Source organism: Drosophila guanche, unplaced genomic scaffold, assembly GCF_900245975.1.
Source record: "Drosophila guanche unplaced genomic scaffold, DGUA_6, whole genome shotgun sequence".
NCBI classification, from domain to species: Eukaryota; Metazoa; Arthropoda; class Insecta; order Diptera; family Drosophilidae; genus Drosophila; species Drosophila guanche.
In genome coordinates this window covers 5,059,900-5,081,954 of record NW_022995748.1, presented here as the reverse complement: position 1 = coordinate 5,081,954, position 22,055 = coordinate 5,059,900, and the positions used below count along the sequence as shown (strand labels likewise).

The 22,055-nt window shown below is 43.2% G+C and overlaps 1 protein-coding gene across 6 annotated transcripts in view; it reads left to right on the top strand.

Annotated features, from left to right (window-relative positions):
• Window positions 1-21,590, top strand: part of LOC117584740 (protein MLP1) — an 81,182-nt gene extending 59,592 nt beyond the window's left edge. For 4 of the 6 annotated variants that reach the window (XM_034273815.1, XM_034273814.1, XM_034273817.1 and 1 more), the window contains 5 exons: window positions 14,315-14,625; window positions 14,692-14,922; window positions 19,192-19,387; window positions 19,453-20,143; window positions 20,221-21,590. In XM_034273815.1, coding sequence (XP_034129706.1) covers window positions 14,315-14,625; window positions 14,692-14,922; window positions 19,192-19,387; window positions 19,453-20,143; window positions 20,221-21,250 — 2,459 coding nt within the window. In that variant the 3' untranslated portion in view covers window positions 21,251-21,590. Of the gene's footprint in view, window positions 1-2,819; window positions 3,421-8,309; window positions 8,534-14,314; window positions 14,626-14,691; window positions 14,923-19,191; window positions 19,388-19,452; window positions 20,144-20,220 lie in introns of those variants that run through there. The other 2 variants (XM_034273816.1, XM_034273820.1) reach the window with 2 other exon arrangements.
• The last annotated feature ends 465 nt before the right edge of the window (window positions 21,591-22,055 follow it).

The following is a 22,055-nucleotide window of genomic DNA, read 5'->3' as shown; positions in this document are numbered from 1 at the left end:
TGGTGTCTGACTTTACGCCTCCTCGCTTAGCACCCATCCCCATTCATTTCTTAAGGGTATTTAAAAATAAAATCTTTGAAAAGCACGCAAACTCTTTTTTTTTCGCTGGGGTGTGTGTGTGTCTATGTGGTTTATTTTGTATTATTTGTATTGGTTGTGTGTGTTTGCCGTGGCCCGCCAGCCCATTATCTGACGGCCTGTTTTCACTCTAATTTATGGCCTACACACATCAAGTTCATTGATTTCGCTGTCGTCAGTGGAAGCGTGTGGGCTTCGCTCCTCTTAATGGCCGCTTTTCACGCTTTTTCTCAATTCAATTAATTGACAAATCTCTTTTTTTCTTGAGTGTGTTTGTAATTTTCGATAGTTGGCTGTCATTGTAGAAGCAATTGAAAATGTCATCGTATCATCATAATCTATCAAATGCTTTGCATTTTCCCATTGCATATTATTAACTTCCCGATCGAACTGCAAAAAAAGTTAATGGCCGCCTCTCCCAGAGCTCGGCTCCGCAAGAAATCAAACACCAACACGCACATTTCCATTATTTTTGCACCGAAAAGACTTTTACTTTTCTTTTGCGGGTATCTGCCATGCGTAACCAAAGCACAACCCCCCACAGAAAATCGACAAAACAATCCAAACGTAGTCGTACATCAAGTCATTACTACAATGGGTATCGAGTATATAATGATCGTTTCCATTTACAATTGCAATAACTTTGCAACTCATTTTGGGCCCACACAGGTATTGCTTGTTGCAGGCCTAAAGATTTATAAAAAACCATTGCTTGAGTGTCTAGCTATCTGTCGTCGTTGGTGGTCGGTGGAAATGCTTTGAAGGTGTTCGAGATATACGAATTAAGTTGCTTTCTATGGAATTGTCTTTTATCTTTAGTAAGAATTCCCTTTGCTCTAAATGTTTCCCATAGCAATCAATCATCCTCATTCATAGAACCTATCCTCGCAATAAATTCTCGCTTAATTAAACCAAAGCGAAACGTCTAAAACACATTAACATACTTTTGTAATATTTAAGTGTGAGATACAGGAAAAAAAAAACGTTATTGAACTGTCAGCAAATATTTCACAAACCTAATTCGCATGAACAATTTATGCAAGCCGAAGATTTCCTCTCCCTGCTGTGGGCTTATTTGCACACAAAAGTTGGCTAAAACCATAGCCAAATATTGCATAAATTGTTAAGATCTCTGGGCCCAAAACCGAGGCTCTTAGGGCTTGTGTAATTTCGTGTCTGAATACACTTATTTTCTAGCGTGAGAATTTCGTTTTCTGGTAATTATGAATATTTTTTGTATTGGATTTTTTTGGGTGTACTCATTTTTATTTAAGATATTCAAATAAATTCGGAAAATTGTCTGTAATGTAATTGAAGTAGAGGGAAATAAAAGTAGCTTTCTACAATTGCCTGCGGCTTACTTATGTAAGTCCCCGGATTCGTATTAATCTAAAACTTTCGATTTTTGCATTACCCTCAATATCCGGCACACGCAGCTCCATTAATGCTTTCAATTCATTTGGTGGCCCAAGAAAATTTGTTTAATCAATTGCGAATCATATAATTGATGGATATCTTTTTGTGGGAGTTAATTGGGTTTATGTTGGATTTCACGAATTGGGGTCAGGTTTCTTGGTTGTGTTTTTTGTTGCATATTCTATTCAATAAAAAATGCCATAATTATCCAGGTTTAATCTGCACAAACTTGATAAGGTTAATAGCCGCAGAGGTTCTCTAAGTGGAGCGTGCCTTTTAATGAGCTGTGGCTGCTTTGCTCATTGTTCTTTGTCTTTGTCTGTCTCTACAGGTAATCAGACTCAACGTTTTCTTTATTATATACTTATTTTGCATACGCTCATATGACAGCCAGTCAATAGGCAGGCCAAAACGAAAAACTACTTTTGCTGTTGGCCAAGTGTGACGCGAAAGTCACGGAGACAATTTTTTGTTGCCAAAGTCCATAATTACAACGATGTGCAGCAAACTTTTCTTTTCAAGTGTCATATTCAACTTTGGGGAAAGGGATAATTGACATAAAAGAATTGGTCTAAAGAGTATAATTTTATTTGAATTATGATTTATTTAACTTTGCATTTGAATTCTTTGCAAAGGATTCTTTATGTGTATCTATGATTCAATCTAAAATATTTCAAATTAAAATTATGATTCGGAATTAGTCTTGATTTGACTTTTTCAATTATTTTCTACCGTCATCTACATTTCTTTAATGCGAAATTAACTATTAATCGAGGCGCATTTAGTGAGTTCTTTAAATTAAAATGATAAATCTTTGACTGTTTTTCGGCGTGATTTGAAGTAGCTCAACATATGTTTTAAAATACTGTTTTGACCAGACAAAAGCATGCTCTTTCTGCATCAATCTATCTTTGCCTGGCATCCCCTCTCATCCATTTGGCGTATACAATTTCTTTGATGTCCATTTTGCATTTCACTTTATGTAAGTCTGGCGTTTTTCGAATTGCTTTATGTGGTTTTCGTGTGTCGCAGTTGCTGTTTAAGCCGCAGTCGCGAATAAAGTCGCAGTTGAAGTCGCGATTGAAGTTGAAGCCGGTGCCGGTGCCGGCCGCCTAGCCACCATTTGTTGCTTGCGGCTTGGGGGCCCAGACGTTAGTCGCGCGCTGAACTTTCAAACAAACAGACGTGTGCGGGACCGTTGTGGTGTTTTCTTTTCTATCGTTGTTGGTTTTGGGGTGTCTCAAGCTCCCTCGTATAACGCTTTTACAGTTGGACAAGCATTGGGCGGTCCAGTGGCTAGGCAGAGAATTGCGCTGCTTGAGTGCGCGCATGCCCCAAAAATGGGCATCAACGAGTACTGTTCAGTGTTCTACGGTTCGACGCAAAGTCTGAATGCGACTAAAACCGCGTCCGATTCCACGTATTCGTTGCCAACGGCTGTCGATGTGAAAGAGTTTCAACAAATGTTGAAAAATCATAAGAATCTGCAGGCCAAGAAGTATAGCTACAAGGATTATCCGAACGATGTGAAATACGGGAAAATCTATGCGGGCATAGGCTGTGGCGGGGCAGCAGCAGCTGCTGCCTCAGGAGTGGGAGGAGGAGGAGGCGCTGGCAGTGGCATCAAAAAGCTCTTCAACAACAACAGCAGCAGCCAGAACAACAACATCAACATGAATGTGGGAAAAGCCAGCAAACTAATGCCAGCCACAAGGATACCGACCACCAAGTCCATGATTGCCTCGGGAGCATCCTCAACGACACCCAATGACATAGATATGTATCGTTCGTTCAGTAAGAAGAACTCCGCCTCTTCCTCGTCGTCCTCATCCGCTGCCAGCAGTGCATTTCTCTGGAACTCCTTTCGGATGCCACGAAAACAAAAATCCCTGCTCTCCGATAAGAAACGAAGTGGCGACGATGCCGGTGAGTGTCACATGAATGAAAAAAAAAATCAATTTCCACTAAGGGACACTGCCAATTGATAATTGCCATGGTTGGATATCTCCTCAACCAGCGGCTGTGACCCATTTGAAGTTAGTTTTTGTGATTCAGAGAACAATGAGATTGTTTGGGTCTGGCCGGCGGCTATTTGGTTAACAAGAGTGAAAGATGAGACCAGAGATCTGAATTGGGCAACCCAATTCAACGGAGACCCACCGACTCTTGTATAATTTGAAAATTGCTTAGGCATGACCCACAACCCAAAAAGCAACACAAACATGTCTAACGGCATCGGCATCGCTCCTCTGCAGATACCCATCTCCCGCCGGCAATCTCCCTTTGTAGGGTATAGAAAATCTATTCTTTCCATTGCCAAACGGGGCGTTACAAGTTTTCCAGACATCAACTTTTGTTCTCTCTTCTTTGGCTGTCGCTTATTTCTTGGGACTTTAGCGCTAAGTGTTGCAAATACGATTTTCGTATGTCTTGGCTGCCATTCCATTATCTCAGCTTAATTATGAAATTTTGTTTTGGTTTAGCAGCTAAATGCTAAAAATAAACCACAGGAAAATAAAAAATAATATTTAATTGCTGGAGTTTCTACAATGTTTCATTCGGCAAGTCATTTATTTGGCTTGTGTGTATGTTGGGTCACCACAGGCTTGTCATCGCTTGGAAAAATACATGATTGGACAAATGTTGAGAGCTGTAATTGAGACATTTGATAAATTAAGGGCCTCAAGTCGCTTGGCTTTGATTTCTTCTGCGGCAGCTTGAATTAGTGAAGTTGGGGAGTTGGAAGTGCTTTATTGGTTTGTTTGGGCATACAAATGTGTTCAGATGTCCTCAAATATCACAAGAACTAACCTTTTATAAAAATAATACTTAAACTTCCCATTCCCAGGCACGATGCCTCTATCCATTGTCCCCAATTTGAATTCCTATCTCATAGAGCATTAGAAACCTCGATTGATGCTCCGATTTCTGCAGCATCGTTTTGCCAGATTCCTTAACTGATGGGCAGCCTAGCGGCCACTTTGTGGCTCATTCAATATTTATGGTTCTTAACACTTTTACACGAAAACATTTGGCCATCAAGTGCGCATGCCCCGCAACGCATAGGCGCAACAAGAATACGTGGCAGCCACAAACCTTATGGTCTGCTTGGTATCTCCTCTTCTGTGCTTCTGCTGCTTTGGACCAATATCGATTTTTTAGAAAATAATTCTTGCAAAAGTTTTTGTCTGGTCTCCTAAGGTTCCTGCACAGAGTCTCAAGTTGCTTTTGGATGACTAACTACCCCGACGTCAGTGGCAAAAGCATACGGACAATGATGACGATGACTCATCTTCATAGCTACCCCAACAACAGTTATGTCAAAAGAAACAACACTTTCTCACTCACTTTCTCTCTCTCTCCCTCTCGCGCCTCAGCATAAAAGAGGCATGGCAGGCTCTGTAGTCGAAGCTAAATATACTCTTTCAGAGTTCTAGATTGATAACTGCTAGAGCTCCTTATGAAATATTTTTGAAAATATTAAACAGTTCCGATGAAAGAACTGACCACAGATTAGTTAAATTTAGAATTTAGAACCTTTTGTCAACTTCCCCATCATCGTTACAAACTTTCATTCGCATACATCACTCTCCTTGCAAGAGCATAAAAATTGCATAATGTACTTTTTCCCCTGCCATTTGTGTTTGAGAGAGTGTGTGTGCGTATTATGTGGGACATTTGACACACTGACACTCATTGTGTATGAGATATGACAGTCACAGGACGAGAACGCAGGCGCAGTGAGAGATTTTGAGGAATTTTGCTCTGCTTTATCAAACTGTTATACACTGCTTGTTTACAGTGCTGTCAAAACTGTGCAGCTGGCTGTTTCGATTCATTTCGCTTTTTAGGCATTTCTCAAGTGGAACCAAGTGATAAAAATTCACTTAATGCTTTCCAAATTCACCGCAAACGATTGACTAATAAATCTCTGCTCGCACAAAATGAATTAATAAATCGAAAATGTGGAGGGGAACGGAATGTGAAATACCGAAGACAATTAAATCATAGCTGTGCGGCGTTCATTAACGGTACTGTTGCGTTTTTGGCGCAAACAAACTGTGACCACACATTCCTACAGACCCAGGCAGCCGGCTGATTCGGCTCTAATGGAGTCAAGTGCAGACCTCGTAACGGCACCACAGCAGCAGCGTCACAAGTGGCAGCACGATGGAGGCTGTGCAACACAGGCCAGGCCAACAAGAGGTAGAGGCAACGCCAGAGAGCCTCTACAACAAGTAGAGGTAGGCAGCAACAATAGCGTTTGCGCTCTGTGCAGCCAAGTCCAAGTCCAAGTGGCGGCTTCTGTGCAGCAGAGCACAACCAATTGTTGCCAGCAGCAGCTGCATCTGCAGCGGCGGCTCCGCCAGAGAACATACACCGCTGGGCAGCACTGCAAATTGATTGATCAATGCCTTCCAGTAATCAAGATGTGCCTTGGCTCCGGGCCAAATTGTCAAGCGGCCAAGACGAGGCGTATGCGCAATCCATTTCCAGGCCAAATGCAAAGATAAGCCGCATTGAACTTGTTTTCTTTTTCATTGGCAAACCCCATAATTAAGGTCGAGCCATAAAATATTTATGGCTAACACTAATCGATTTCCAATCGGCTTAAGAGAACAAAAAGGGATTGAGGCGTTTTGGTACAGTTTTCTAATGGAAATGGGTTGATCTATGGGAGAAGATACAAAATTATAGTTCAGTAAGAGTTTTATGTTGATTTAATGAGATTTTGATAACCTGAGTTTAGCAACAGTTTTGATATGCATCTTAATAGGCTTTTTATTATCCACGGGAGGAAGTTTCCATACATTAGGGCTCTGGGCTAAGCTGGGCTCGTTCGAAAACATCTGTCATGAACACCTGTAGAGTGTACCAAAAATGATATCCTCAGCTCCACCCCTAATTACTATTTCTTCATTCAATTATAGGTGTGGAATTAGTTACACCTTTTCTGTGCTCTCAATATTTCCTATGTGCTATTTGAACAATTTTAATATGTTACAGTCTGTGGGATCTCTACCAAATCCCGCATCAAATTATGCTATTAAAATAATTATAATTTCATAATTTTGCACAAAATGTTCAAAAATTCGCTTCGCTGCCCAAACTTCCAATTTACGGATTATAATTTGAAATTTGTGCGTGAAAAATTTAATAACTTTTTTTTACGCTTCCTTCATGTCGTCTTTTTTCATATCTCTATTTTTTCATAGTTTTATTTCTCTTTACATATATTCTGCAATAAGCCAAATGCGTATTTCTCTTTCGCCAGTTTGTCGCGACGCTTCGTGCTTGGACTTGGACACCCATAGACCCAAAACCCATAGACATAGAGCCGGCGGACTCAAACCAAGACCCAAGCAATTTCCAGCACAAAAACTATGCCAAGTGTTTTTTATTGACTTACGCACAGTGCGACATACGACGTGCGACGTTGGGTCTGAGGTCTGGGGTCTGTTTCTCTCACTCTCTCTCTCTCTCTCTCTCTCTCTGCTATCCCATGTTGTTGGCTTTGCAATTAACACTTGTTGACAAGTTCACTGGGCCATGCTCGGGCCAAGCCATATATAATTGTGATCTCTGCTGTGTTTTCACTTGGGCGTGGGCGTCCAACAGCTGCTGGGATGTGACCCCACTCTGTCGGGCTATGATTTTGTGGCATTAAATTTTGATTTATATTGGGTCATTAATTAGACTGAAGCCAGTCTGAAGTTGAATCCCAGTTTCATTTTTTTAGGGCACGCCTTCTCTTACAGCTAGTGTAAATGAAATGACAAAAATTAATTGAATATTGCTCATGCGCCTAGTGGTTCGCTCATTGTCCGCCTGCTAAGGCAATTAAGTGACCCTCATTGATGCACCATCCCAGCAGCCCAGTAGCAGTATCTTTATCATCAGTTCTTCATTGAGAACGTGTCTCTTTCTCTCATTCCTGCTCATTTCTGTACGCATGCTGACGTCAGAGTGGGAGTTGGGTCTGTGTCTCTTTTTTAATTACGCGCCTTGGGTCTGCTTATTGTACACTTTTTTCGCGCTGTTCATTTATGCTGTGCACATGTGTACGTACGAGTATGAATATGACGTACACTGAGAAGAATGATTGGCGGATTTATTATTCGTTATTAATATTATTATTTATTGAAATGTTGTTGTCAAATGATTTAACTTCCTTGGTTTTCTTGAGAAAAATGTCATTAAAAAGTCAAAGTGTCATCTCTACTCATTAAGGAGTTCACTTTTTGTTGGCAAAGGTATCCAAATATTACTTAATCTTCAAAGCAGTAGATTCTGATAAACGAGAGGGCGTTGGATATTAATTTCTCAATTAAATTTTCTCTCTGTGTCTGATCTCGCGCCTTGTGGCGATCATAATCCACCATGTGGTGAAATCAGCGCCACAATTAGCAAATGCTGCCGCTGCCCCAAAGAAAATATACGACGAGCAACGAACAACGACGATCCCAAACGAACAACGACGATATTGTGAGGCGACTCGTGCCTCTTTATTTTGAATTAAATTCATTAACAGTTTATGTTTAGAAGTTTGCGCGATTGTATCGCCAGCTCGTTGTTGACTTAGTGCGTATTTAATTTTTGAGCGGATTGTACGGAGATTCGGAGCTGCGCGTGTGCGAAAAATTACAAATTGAAAAAGAAAGATGTGATTCAATCATACAAAAATTGTGTGCGTGTGCATCTGTGACGAATCAAACGTCCCCACAGTACGGGGCTCTCTTGCCAGAGGATTCCTACTCATTAAGGATGTCCCCAAGAGTCGGCAATTAAAATCGAATTCCCTCGTTCGCGCAAAGTCGGGATTCTTCGTCCCACTATGGCTCTGTTAATTGAATGCCTTTGGCCACATTAAACCAAATAGAGCGGAAGCAGTGTGCAAGTACCGTAATGATGGAAATGTACGAAACGGGTGGTGCAGTAGTAGGTGGTGCTGTGGGTGACTGTGCTAGTGCCAGAGTCGAGTCGTCGCTGTTGGTCGTCTGCGATTATGATGAGCAAGCCGAGGATGAGGGAATTGGCGGTAAGGCATGTCGTTTGCATTTGAAAATTGTGCAGGGAATACACAAATCAATTTAGAACTGTTCCATTGCAATGGAACAGAAAGAATATAATTTAAAAATTGCAAAAGACTAAATGTCATTCGAGTTTTTTCTCTTCAAATAATGTACGATAATATTTTCCTTAAATATGGAACCGATTAAAACTGTACATTAATACATTTTCATTACATCTGCCACTAATTTTCGCAATATTTCTGCTCATGACTTGCGACGCAATTTCCGACTGTCTCAATCAAGCAACATTTAATGCAGTTGGCGCCCGTGTATCAACAAAATATTGTGCAAAATAAATAAAAGAGGACTAGCAAAAGCATTAAAAGCCAATCGCATAAAGCAACGAAAATGAAAAATAATACATATTTTGACGGCTGGCCTAGAGCTTGCCACAGAACAAACATGAATTTTGGCAAAAAGATTGTGTGTACCCTGTAACCAAGAAAATAAAAGTGAAAGAGTATAAGAAGTGAGCCCGTCGAAGTGCAGAAGTGACCAAGGGCAGCTGGGCAGTGATGAATCATTCTGTCAATCACTGGGACAAACATAACATATTATAGATATATTTAAATGGCAGAGCTATGCATAGCAGATGTTTACAAATGCAGAATAATTAGTCTTATATAGGAGGAACAATTAGTAGCTTAATCTAAATACTTTCTAGGGTATTCGCCATTCTCTATGTTCTGCCATTTGTCCGCGCATAATTAGTATTCTCTCTTTATCGTTTCACCATTTCTCTTGCTCACTCATTGGCTTTCCAGTCATGAAGCTTTTTTCTCTGCGGTCTTCTCTATCGTGGGATTTCTGTTATTTTTCTTTCCGCTGTGTGGCAACCGCAAAAAGAATATGAAAGGAATATAAGTACATCAATCATACATACATTATACACCCAAACATTGGAAAATCATAGACAGTGTTCGTATCCGCCTGCCCCACTCAGTCATGTAATGATTAATTAGACAAATTCGGTTTTGATTGCATTATTTTCGTATCTGGCATTGTACTATTGGTTGGCCAAGAAACTCGTAGAACAGAAATTGTTTTCGTGCACAACTTATCTAAAAATAATCATTAGAACTTGAGCCAAAAAGAAAAAGTATGTTTAAAGTCTTTATTTTGCAACGAACAAAAAGTCGAAAATAAGATAGGCGTAAAATAAATGGAAATGCGCCAAGCTAGACGACGACTCTACGACCTTGAAATGTGTGCGTTCCTATAGGCATTGTTGTCCAGACAGATACGCAATGAGAGGCAATATCCTACTGAAATAAGTGATATGAAAATCTTGCACTGATGTGCTATAAATCCCTTGATATGTATCTTTCATCACTGCCTACAACTCTGGCAGTTTGAAGCGATCTCTGTCTCTGTCTGTCTCAGCGCCCATCATAAAGACTTTTCCCTTTAGTCGTGGAACTGATTGACATTTAGCAGAAATCAGTCGTCTGTTCGTAATGTATACATCCGTACTGCGAATGGTCTGAAACGATTTTCCATTGGCCATTTTATGGCCTTATTCTTCGGTTCCTTTCTTCAATGTTTATCCATTGAGAGTTGTTTACAAATGACCTGGCTGCTGGTACTTTTATTTTTCCCGACTGGCTGAATGCATAATTTAGTGAAATTAGAGAAGTGGCTCGAAGGAGAATTATTTGAAGTGATTTGTTAATGGGATGTGTTCAATTAAAGGAAAGTGCTTTTTACGAATAACACTTGCTGGTTGGGTTCTTCCTGCTTAAGCAAAATGCGACACTGAATATAAATTAGAAGAAAGAACATGTTTTTGGCACTCGTACTTAAAATGGCGGTTACATTTGTTAAATGTGTTCAAGAAGAGAAACGAATCGGAAAATTAAATTTAATTCGTTTGGTTTGCTTTTGATTGACGTCAGTCCCAACCCCATTTTTTTGTAGATCATTAAAAAAATATTTTATTGAACAGATTTCAGGGAATTTCTTTTTAGAACTATTGCTAGAAACTCTAAACAAAATCGTTTCCTTCTTGTAAAAGATTTTCCTGCATTCTTTACAAGTTGTTATTAAATTTTTCCTTCACATGCTCTTATGTCGACTACAAATTGCACAAATTTGCGGCCAGCCACTTGACTCTCTCGCCCACTGATAGTGTTTGGGGCCAGGGGCTGTCTCTGCTTGTGGCTCGCTGCTAAAACAATTTGTTGTTAAATTGCAATTAAAGCAAAGCACCAAATGGACAGCCACACACAGCTGACGACTGTCTGCATTACGAGTGCATACCCCTACCATATACCCTTACCTTCAGCCCCATTTCCCCCAAAAAAAGCACTGTGTCCATCGACCTAAGCGCGAAATAAAACAGAGACAGCAAACACGATGGAGACCCACAATGAGATAGGGACAGCAGACAGCAGGCAAATGCAATGAAAGAGACAGCTACAAACGATAGACAGAGACAAGCGACGTTTAGCTTTCAAGTCGAGGCAAGTCGGGTCGAGTCAAGTGAGTGAAGTGATTTTTGTTTTGGGTTTTTGAGCATTTTCCAAACGCAGCTAATTGAAATGCCAGTTTCGAGTCGTTGTTGCTCGTTTTAATTACGCGCATTTCCATTGGACGGACGTGTTTTTTGTAGGTCGCCATGGGTTAGGACAGGTTGCTGGAGTTGAATTTTCCAAAATTCACTAAAATGGCAAAAGCAACAATGAGCCGGAGACAGAGGCAGCTGCCTAATGCCAAATAAGATATTTTGGAATTTCAATTATTTTCTGTCGCCCAAGCGTCGTTGCACCGCTTCAAACATCCATAGAGCCGGACAGTGTCCGTCCAGGCAGCTGTCCGTCTCAGTGTCACAGCATCACAGCCCACTGTGCACCGTGCACCGTGCTCCGAGCACCGCGCACCGCGAGATACTGGCAACACCGTCCCAGTTTGACACATGTTGAGTTTTTAGCTGAAAATCAAATACAAAAACCCATACCAAACCCAAACCAAACCGTCATTATGAGCTTGGCTGACCGAAACCGAACCCAAACACCAACCCAAACCCCATGTGCAGACTCTGAACATTCAATGGATTGTGTTGTGTGCTGCAGTTGATTTTGATGTTGATTGATATTGTATGAGGGAGAGTTTGTCCAGGAGGTGAACAGACGCTGTCTGCCACTGATGAAATGACACTAGGCTCAAACAATGTTAAGTGGCAAAATCCCCATTGCTGTTGGGATTTGCATTTGCATGAGAGTTGAGTGAAATTTAGTTTGACGCACTTATTTGTCCTTTCTTTAATGTTGCTCGTAAATCATTGAAATCTCTCTTTAATCTTTGCTTATCATTTAACTTAAAATTTAATTAAATTCGAACCAATATTCGTTTGCTTAATGAAGTCCCTGAATTCCTTTCAATTATTTGGGAAAATCCACGCGCCGGAAAAAAACACTTTTCCCACCACCAAAAATCAAATTTCTGAATGAAATCACCCGCAGTTGAGTTTTTCCCAGAGACCCATTGCAAAACCAAGTGAAAAATGGTATGGGAAATGGGAATAGAAATTGTGAAAAGAGAAGGCGGCCATATAACTACCGAGGTGGTCGGTTTCTGTGCCATAAAATCGTGCAAAATGGAATGGAATCGCGGTTCGGGTCTCAATCCCCGCGAGCACCACCCGTTGGCTCGGCTGTCACCAGGTTGAGCCTGTCAGCAACTTGTTGCGATTCGACAAGGACCCGCGAGAGTCGAACCGTGAGAATATTCTGGCTGAAATTGTTGGAAATTACGCAGGGTCCGGGCATTCGAGGTGTACTCAGCTGTGAGCGCAGTGCCATGGCAAATATTGTTGGCCTTGCAATTAAATGGTCGTAGCTAATGTCATTTAATTGCCTAATTGCCATGCGAAATGTTCTGTTTCTTGGCTGAATTCTCGAATGAGCCTGTCGTGTGCCAGACCCGTTCGAGTCGCTCGCACGGCGTGTGTCATTGAGGAAGTACAGGGGAGAGGTGGCATCAGGTGTGCCCCGTCCTCAATGACAGTGTCGAAGGTTCCTTCATTAATAATTGCTGGATATTAAATAAGTTCTTGGAAAAATATTGAAGAATTGGGAAAGCCAGGGAACACCAATCAATAACCAATAACCTTTGCTACATTTTCTCAAAAAATTGATTAGGCTATTCAAATATAAATGTTTTTGCCAAATACTGCACCATGTACTACTCGTATTTTTGAGCCACTATAACCTGCATTACTCTCAATCAAATCTCGTTTTTCTGAGTTCCTGCAACATGCGTCGTTTATTTATTGACGTTACACAATCTTTAATAGTGGCTGAAACCGAAAGTAACAATTTGTCCACTTGAATTCCAGTTGCATCCACCTGTCAGCGGCAGTCGTCGGCTAATTCATTTATCGAATTAATGCATTGATGGCTACACTTACAGCAAGAGCAGGTTGTAATTTTGTGCAAACATTTATGAACAGTTGTTAATAAAATATTTGGCAGTAATGCCGAGCTCCCTACATTGAGTTTTTAAATTTATATGGATTAGATTTTGATTGGATTTATGACTACCCACATTTCGGTTGTAATCATGCTGGAAAAACCAGTTGTCAATGGAGTTTTCCGCTCACCTAAACCTTGGTGACAAGGCAATTTTGCTTTCAATATTTGAATAATCATCTGGCGGTAATGATCTTATGTCTGGCAAACTCCGGAAGACAACTCCACCCCTTACATATGGTAAAAGTAACAAATTTTCCTGGTACACGAGAGACCAGAGCAATTGTCATATGAGACATGTGCTCCATCCAATCTTGTGCAAACATTGGCAACTTTGTATGTCGCTTTGGCTATACTCGTAAATTTATGTGGCAACTTAAAACCGTCAACCGTTGACTATGCGAGACACATGCTCCGCAGACGCTGGGTCTAAGAGCAGACCAGACCAGACCAGACCAGCTTCAATTTGGAACCGCAAATCGGCGCGTGGCTTGTAAGGAAATCGTGTAAATTATGGACTGATCGATGGATGGTTCATGGCGGTTGCTGAACCCCAAACACACCTCTTCCTACCTTCCTATCTCTTTCTCTCTCTCTCTTGGCTTGGGTCTTCGGGCCTCCCTATCTTGGGGCTTGTCAAGGCCAATTTGTTGGCTAAAAAATTGGCCACGCATCCTCTCTAATTGACAGCTTCGCAGCTGGACAGAGAGCGTCTGGTAATTGATGATGATGGGCCCCAGCAGCGGCACCGACCTATGCCATTACTACTCCTATATAGTGTTATGGGTGTGGCAGCTCTTACACCTCGTAGCGGCATTTGCCGAAGATTGCCTTGCTTTCCCTTTTGTCAATGGAATTATGCAAAAGGAAAATTTATTGCCATTGCGGTTTTGAGTTGTTTTTTTTTGCGTCTTCGAGGCACGAGGCAATTACTCATTTTTTACTTGACGCTTGGGCGAGTTAGGGGTAGAGTGAGTGTGGTTCATCGTTAGATGAATCATGCCCTACCTCATCATCGTTAGCTCATCTGCAGCCTCATCTTCATCGGGAAGCAGTGTTAACTCATTTTTTGGTTAATCTTCATCGAGGTGGAGGAGCGTCTTCAGGTCTATCTTCATCTGGGAGATGAGTTAATGAGCAAAGACTTTCGCCATTGGAAAGTTGCATAATGTCGTTGTCTTAGGATTGTTTTGGGCTTATCTATGGGTTACATTTGATATAAATTTCCTCATCGTGGGCCCTTGACTAATGACCTTTTGATATTCCATCTCATTGCAGAATCCCTGCGTTCTGGCGTGGATCAAACGGAGTTGCAGGAGCTCAAAGGACAGTCCTCAAATGGTTGCACGACACCGCCAACGCCGAGGGACTCGAAACGGGCTTCACTTAGCCAAGAGTCGCTCTGCGTTTGCGGTGCCGCCGACATTGGGTGCAAATGCCAGACGGAGCCCAAGCTCAAGAAATGCGAATGCAAACCCGTCAATAGCCCAAAACAGACAGGAACCGAGGCAGTGGCAACAAAACAGATGCTCAAACAGGATGAGAAAGATCAGGAAAACATAGCCCGTATTATACCTAGTACAAATAAAGTAAGATTTAATGTTATTACTCTCACAAAATGAATTCCAATAATTTATCTTCATATCATTTTCCAGTCGAGCCCTTTGAGCGAAGTCATTGGAAAGTCGTGCAGTTCGTTGGCGGTGCTTGCCAATCCCCGGGTGGACATAACCATCCAGTATCCCGCCCTGAAGCCCTACACTAAAAACAATGTGCTGGACTACGATCGTTTGACAGAGTTTTTCGAGGCTAACCTCAACGAGAGGCAGCAGGAGCAGCGTCAGATGATGGGACTCGCTGTAATGGTTCAGTACATGTCTCAAAAGGTTAGTACCGAGTAAAGAGTATTCTTTAACGAGTGCGCTTCTGCGATGTGTAGCGGATCAGTGAGAGGATTTAGCTGAAGCAGGCGCCACGGATTTATACCTAGACATTCAGTCTCTTTAGCCCTTTGCAGTTGAACATATTTCAGGGTATCCGCGAGTCTCTTTCCCAGCCCATTGTGATTGTCCTCCTCCACATATGTGTGTGCCAGGGACGGGTTCACTTGCTCTAATAATTCCCGAATTGTTTCCTTTGGCTTGCCATATCCATATGTTCTGCGAGGGATTGATGCATCGACCGGCCGACTTGCTATTGTTTGAGAAATTTGCCTTAATCTATGCTTAAAGTTGAGCTAATTTTGTTTAATTGTGTCAGTGCGGGCTAAGCCGAAACAGTAACAGAAACCAAAACCTCAACCTCAACGGAACCTGATCCGGGGCTCACTTTTTGTGTTTGCACTAATTAAAAACTGAAAAGTTTCGCAGGCAACCGATGCTACCAAAAATCCCCAGATGTACCCGTTTCCCATTTCCCTTTTCCCTTTGTGCGAATGTGGAACTGTGTGAAAGCCTTTCTCTAACGCAAAATGAAAGGGTGTGAGCCAGTGGCACATTCTACTTCAAGCATGGAAGAGAGAGACCAAAAATCGTGTTCCATCCATTCAATTAATTGTTTGCCATTTTCGGTGTAAAGGATTTAATCAGACAAATGAAGTTTCCAGGGCACGTGTGAGTTTTGTCGAGATTTGCCATTGAAAGGATGTGGAAAACAAATCCCCTTTCGTCATGATAACACAAGGCTATTCTGGCTATCCTTTTTTATCCAGCAGAGCCCAGACACTACCTGTTCGAAGGGTCGTCTACCCGCGGCGGCCCTCTATTAAATACCAATAACAAGGTCATAAAAATCAGCAACAAACGCGAAATGCATTAGTTTAACATTTGCATATTTATGCGAATATGTCAGGTTAATGTGGAGGAGTAGACATACTTCTGAGACATCATCGCCTCTGGGCATCGTAAATCGATTTATGATGTTGTTTGTCTGCTGACTTTTCAACCGCAATTGCTTTAGGTAGTATGCAAAATGGCGATTTGTTCGAACTTGTCACCTTCGTGTAGTTTGAGAGAACATCGTAGAACAGAGCAGCGGGGACTTTAAAGCCACTTTCAGTGAACAGAACACCAAACTTTCTCAGGCACATTTGGTATTGGACAGCAGCAAAGCCTTTTGTGTCATGCCAAATGTTAAGAATTGCGCAAATCCATTGGCTTTAGTGCCCATCTCACTCACACAAGTCTCGAGGATAATCGAAACAATTGCTATACAAGGCACACAAGCAAGAGACTCCTGCAACTGCTGCCTGTATCTCCGGGATATTTTAAGATTTAACTCAGTCTTATGCAATGAAAAGATGACAGCATAATGCCCCTGCCTTTGCACAATATGTGCCATCAGCTGCTGCCATTGTATTGATGTCATTTTCGTTGGCCATTTGCGAATATTTGCCATTTCCCCTTACTCGTATTCTTTTTTTTTGTTCTGGTCTGAAAGGAAAGTCATTAAAATAAAGAAAAATTCCCGAATACCTTAAGCTGTTGCTCGGAAATTTTCACATTGAGCTGGGGGAATTTGAAAGGAAGAAGTGAAGCAACAGGAAGTATTAAGAATGCTTTCAAATTAGTCTCTTTTTTATGTACTTTTCGGTAACGAAATTCATTAAAGTCTGGGGAAAAGTTAAAGCCTTAAAAGATTAACTAAGTCTTTTGTTTAGTTTGTGGGAAGTTTCTTGCATATTATACAATTTTTAGCACATTTTTAAATGAAATATTAAATCCGATTACAGCGAATACACGGAACACATCAGAAATTCAAGAATTACTGATTTACGCTCCTAACTCTATTCAAAATGTAATAATAAAATACCCAAAAATTCGACTCTGCATTAGCTTGAATTTGTACGTTGAATTTTATCTATTCGCAGTTGGCGCTTGCACATGTTCTAATGCAATTTGTGTATTTATTTTGTGCATTTCCCATATTTACTTTACTCACATTTCGAAAAAACAAACTCGGCCCATGAGAGCCGTGAATATATTTACGAGTGCATATGTAAATAGTTGATATCGGGAATCAGGAGTGGCAGAGCATACCACAATATTTGGGTAACTTGTTGCATGCGGCTACCGGTGAGGTTGCCGCGTGTCTGCAAACATGCAGCGCGCGGAGGGATTTGTTTTTTCAGAGAGGGATTTCGGGAAATCGCAATGGCAGCACACGGCAGCCTCGTTTGAATATTTTCCCACTAAAAGCCTAAACTTATGTGGCAATGGCACGGAACATAAATATTTATTTAGATATGATCCGAGCCAGTGAGATTTCACAGTTTGGTGTGAAAACCGTGGAAAAACAGGCGGCAAGGTCCTCCACATATACTCGTACTGTAAACAGCAAGGACATTAGGCCAGAAAGGACTAGGCTAGAAGTAGAATTTTTGGCCTCGTGCTCGTTTTTATGAGGTTTTTAGTGCCCGCTGAAGGACAATTGCCGATCCATTAAGATAGCAGAGTGCGCAACACGAAATTGTCTCAATTCGTAGCCAAAGGATTAAATGCAGTCGGTACACTGGTTACTCTTCCTCACAGTCCAGTCTCTCTTTCTCCGGCAGCAAGTCACCGATTTCAACACTTTAATTGCCAACGTCCTTGTCAGGTAATTGTCGCTGTCTTCGTCGTCGTCTCCGTTGATGTCTGCATTGACTGTCATCCAGCAAATGTCAGCCGTCTGCAGCAGAGTCGGACTCGAAGGCAGTGACTGCGAGTCTGCGACACGATGGCAATTAATTTGCTGGACAGCGAAACAGCGACTGCTGCAGTCATGGAAATGGCAATCACTATGCAATTGGTCGGGCAGCTCTTAATTTGTAGATCGGGATTAACCAGGCGACTGTCTGCCATTGATCTTGATAGTCTCGGAAATAGTTTGAGGATTCAAAATGAAATTTAATTAAGGTAGAGGATCGGCACTGTCCCTCAAGTGCCCAGTAAACTACTATGCAAATTGCAATTGGCTTTAGCTAAATCAAATTTGTAACATCCACTCGAAAACTATTTAAAACTAAACTATAAACCCGTGCCTCTGAGGCGCTCACGGCTCACTTCGACACGCATCCACCCAAAGTGTTGCAGAGAAGGTGCGCGCCATTACAGTGAATTTGAAGTGCATTCAAGACACCCACATTGAGCCGCCCCAAAATGCAGTTGCTGTCCCTTCGCTGGGCAAACGCGTGACCAATGCAGCAAATGGCACATTGTACGATTGATCCGAAACCACATGAAGTTGGCCAGCGATCGATGCCTAAGCCGATCCTGGGCTGGACGGAGCTGAAAATTCTTTGCTTCGAAGCTGTCGAGGCGTGGCCCAAGCGAATCCAATCCACCCTTCCCCTGGCCACTGCGGGCTACACCCACATTACATACTTTCCTCTAGTATTTTTTGTTCATGCGCGGACTGGGGCAGGAAGCAAAACCCAGGACGGAACCCTTTTCGCAGCATGTTTTAAAAATTGCATTTTTATTTGGTTCGTCGTGTCTCCGTCTCATAAATCCAAATCCCTTGTAAATATTTTGCTCAACATATCCGGGAGAGTTTCGTTTGATCCAGCTACCTGCAAGATGCCTTCCTTGTCTGCAATCTACCTGCCGCGTTGGGTATAAAAGCAGATCGCTCCCTTCGTTGGGCCATCAGTCTACTTCAAGTATTCGTGTTCAACACACTACTGCGCACATAACGAGAGCAAATATGTTTGCCGATTTTGATTTCACCAACGAGAAACTGTCCTCCCAGACCATGGACTTTGATTTGATCAGCTGGTCGGTGCCACACACCCAAGCCAACAGCAGGATGCCCTGCAACTTTATGGATAATATCGCCTATGCCCAGGGCTATGCACAGCAACAGGTATGCAGGGGAGCCCGAGGAAATCTCTTGTGGAAATTATAAATGCATTTATTTATGGGATTTTCCCAAGCGACCAATGTCAGACCTCTCCATCCGTCTAGACCTCGTCATTGTCTGCTGAGGGAATTTCCCTTGCTCTTGACAATTTCCCTTTGTTTCGACTTCCGTGCAAAAAGAAAAGAGACTCTTGAAAATATATTTTTAATTACACCCGCGGTACAGGTAGAGCCCATCCATGACCGAACCGAACTGCATTTTATAGCCGGATTTATAGCGACTCTAACAATGTTTTTGTCTTCTTGCCATTTCAGCTGGATGCTTGCTCCTGCGCAGAGACCAAAGAGCAGTGTGCACGTGACAGGAGTGCACTGGAGGAGACGATTGGGCTGTTGCAACAGACGCAGCGGGACTGCGAGGAGCTGCGCCAAGAGCTGCACTCCAAGGATGTGGAGTGGGCACAGCGACAGCAGGAACGAGACCATTTGCATCGCACTGAACTGAAGCAAGGTAAGAAATCATAGATCTATCCATTCGATGCACAAAACTAACCCGATGTTCTCCCTTTCCTTTAGCTGAAGATAAAGTAATGGAGGTGCAAATGCTTGCAAAGCAAAGGTTCTGCGAACTGGAGGCCCAGCTGCGGACCAAGGATGAGGAGCACAAGTTGGTGCAGGCGGCCTACCAGTTGGAGGTCTCACACAAGCTGGCCCTCAAACAGGATCAGTTGACCACCGCCGAGGTGCAGATAATGGATCTGCAGTCGCGCCTGCAAAATGCCGCGGTCCTGGAGCAGGAGCTCCGCGACAGACTCATCCGCAAGAAGAACATCCACACCACCAGCATTAACGAGGGCGCCCAGCGCGAGCAGGAGCTTAACGGGCGCATCCAGAGCCTCACCAAGGAACTAAACACGCTGCGGGCCAACACAGAGTACAGCGAGCGCGATCTGCGCGATCGTCTGACGCTCTCCCAGGACGAGATATCCGTGCTGCGAACCTCGTCCCAGCAGCGTAGTCCCTGCACCAGCAACATCACCAGCCTGTCCGACACCAGTGCTGAGCTGTGCCGCCTTACCAGTGAGGCCGACAGTCTGCGCTGCGTCCTGGAGCTGAAGCAGGCAGAGATTTCCACGCTGTCCAAGGAGAACGCGGACCTGAAGCGCGAGGGCGAGGAGCGCCTTAAGTTGGCCAATCAATTGGACCTGCTAAAGTCCAAGAACGAGTTGCTGCAGCTAGAACTAGAGACCAAAGCCGAAAAGGAAAAGTAAGTACCAAAAGAAAACCCAACCCAAAATAATTCCATTTCCATTTCAATAATTCTCCTTTCTTGTTTTCTCGCAGGGAAACTCAACAAAAGTTGGATGAACTTCAGAAGGCCTACAACCATGAGAGCATGAAGCGCACTCGTCTCACCTTTGACAAGGAGGAGATGGCATACCTCCTCAGGACGCGCACCGAGAAGCTGCACAATGCCGAGGCGCGGCTGCAGGAACGTTCCCTCAGCTCGCAGGACGGTTCGCACTGCTTCAGTCGCAGCACCAACGAGTCATCGTCGTCGCCCACATCGCCGATGATCAAGGGAATGATTGAGAGGAACGACTCGATCAGCTGGACCCTGGAGATTGACGGCGAAACGCCCAAGGTGAACTCCGCAAAGATGGTGCGTCGCAATGGATCCCTACGCGGCAGCAACGAGCGCAGTCCCATCCAGCGCCGGCAGCAGTCGATCAGCAATGGACACGCCAATGGCCACTCATCGTCGTCCCTCAGGAATGGCACCGCATCGTCGGCTCACAGAAATGGCAGCTCATCATCGAATGGACCCAATCCGCTCTCGCAGAGCATGTCGGCCACAGCCCTGATGCGTGGCAGTCACTCTCTCAGTGGCGAGTCTGAGTCCCGCACCCGATCCCATTCCATGTGCATCAAGGCATCGGCTTCGACGTCCGCTGTGTGCGAGAAGCGTCACACATCCGACGCCACGCTGGGCGGAGATTTGATTTTGCCCGACTGGAACGAGGATCCCGTCTGCTCCAGCTCGCCACATCCCACGCTGCAGTCGGAGATGCGTCCGCGCAGCTCCACCATGAAGCTCATGTCGTCCGAGGCGAATGCCCTGAAGAAGTTTCAGGAGATTCAGGAGTCGGCCGGCGAGGCCATGGTCTCCGGTGCCAATTCCGAGGATGAGAGCTGCTCGGCCTCATCGGAGGACATGATGCGCAGCTCCACCTCCAGCACGGCTTCGGTGGGCTCCCTGTCCAAGCGACCGAAGCAGCCGTCCTCCCGCATGTCCATTGAGGAGGCGCTGCCCTGCACACCCATGGAGGTCAGCTGGTCGGAGGATGCCGCCGATGCAGAGGCCGAGGCATGACAGGACATGCCGGGAGTGGGCTACGAGGAGCGGGCAATTATCGAACAGATTGCCGTTGCCGAGGCAGCCGAAGAGGCTTACGAAATGGCCGCCTATGCCGTGAGTGATGTCCAGCAGGAGGAGCTCATTGTGGGCGACGACGACGACGATGACGATGATGATGAGGATGATGCGGACGATGATGATGATAGCTTCTAAAGCGCCTAAACACCTTGTGAAAGAACATGAAATGGAAGTCAGAGGGGAAGCATAGCTTGGCAATTCTTTCAGCAGTACCCTTTAAAATGATTATGGATCTAATTTAAACAAACAAATATAATAGTGAATATTTCAGAATTGAGAATGTTTGTGTGTAAATAATTGCATTTAGCATTATAGTAGAATATAGTAGATGCCCCCCACTTTACCAACGTGTAACAGGATAATGCATGGATATATAACAGATAAAAGATTACAGAATTAAATAATTACAGCTAGTAGAGCACTGCAAGCGGAGCCGTCACAGTGTCCGTCTGTCATACGAGTATGGGATATGGATATGGATATGGAATATTGGAATATATGGATTATAGTATATGGAACAGAGCATATAAATGTTATAGTATACCACTAACTTTTTTAATGGAACACACACATTATACATACAGAAAGCTAAACCAAGTTTAAAGTATATAAATCTTACAAAATGTTTCAAACTAATCAGGAGTACGAGGAGCAGAGCACTCCTGCAGTAACGTAATGGGTAGCATTTAGCTGAAGCAGTATGAATATTTGCATACAACTTATTACTATACCACGTACCGTA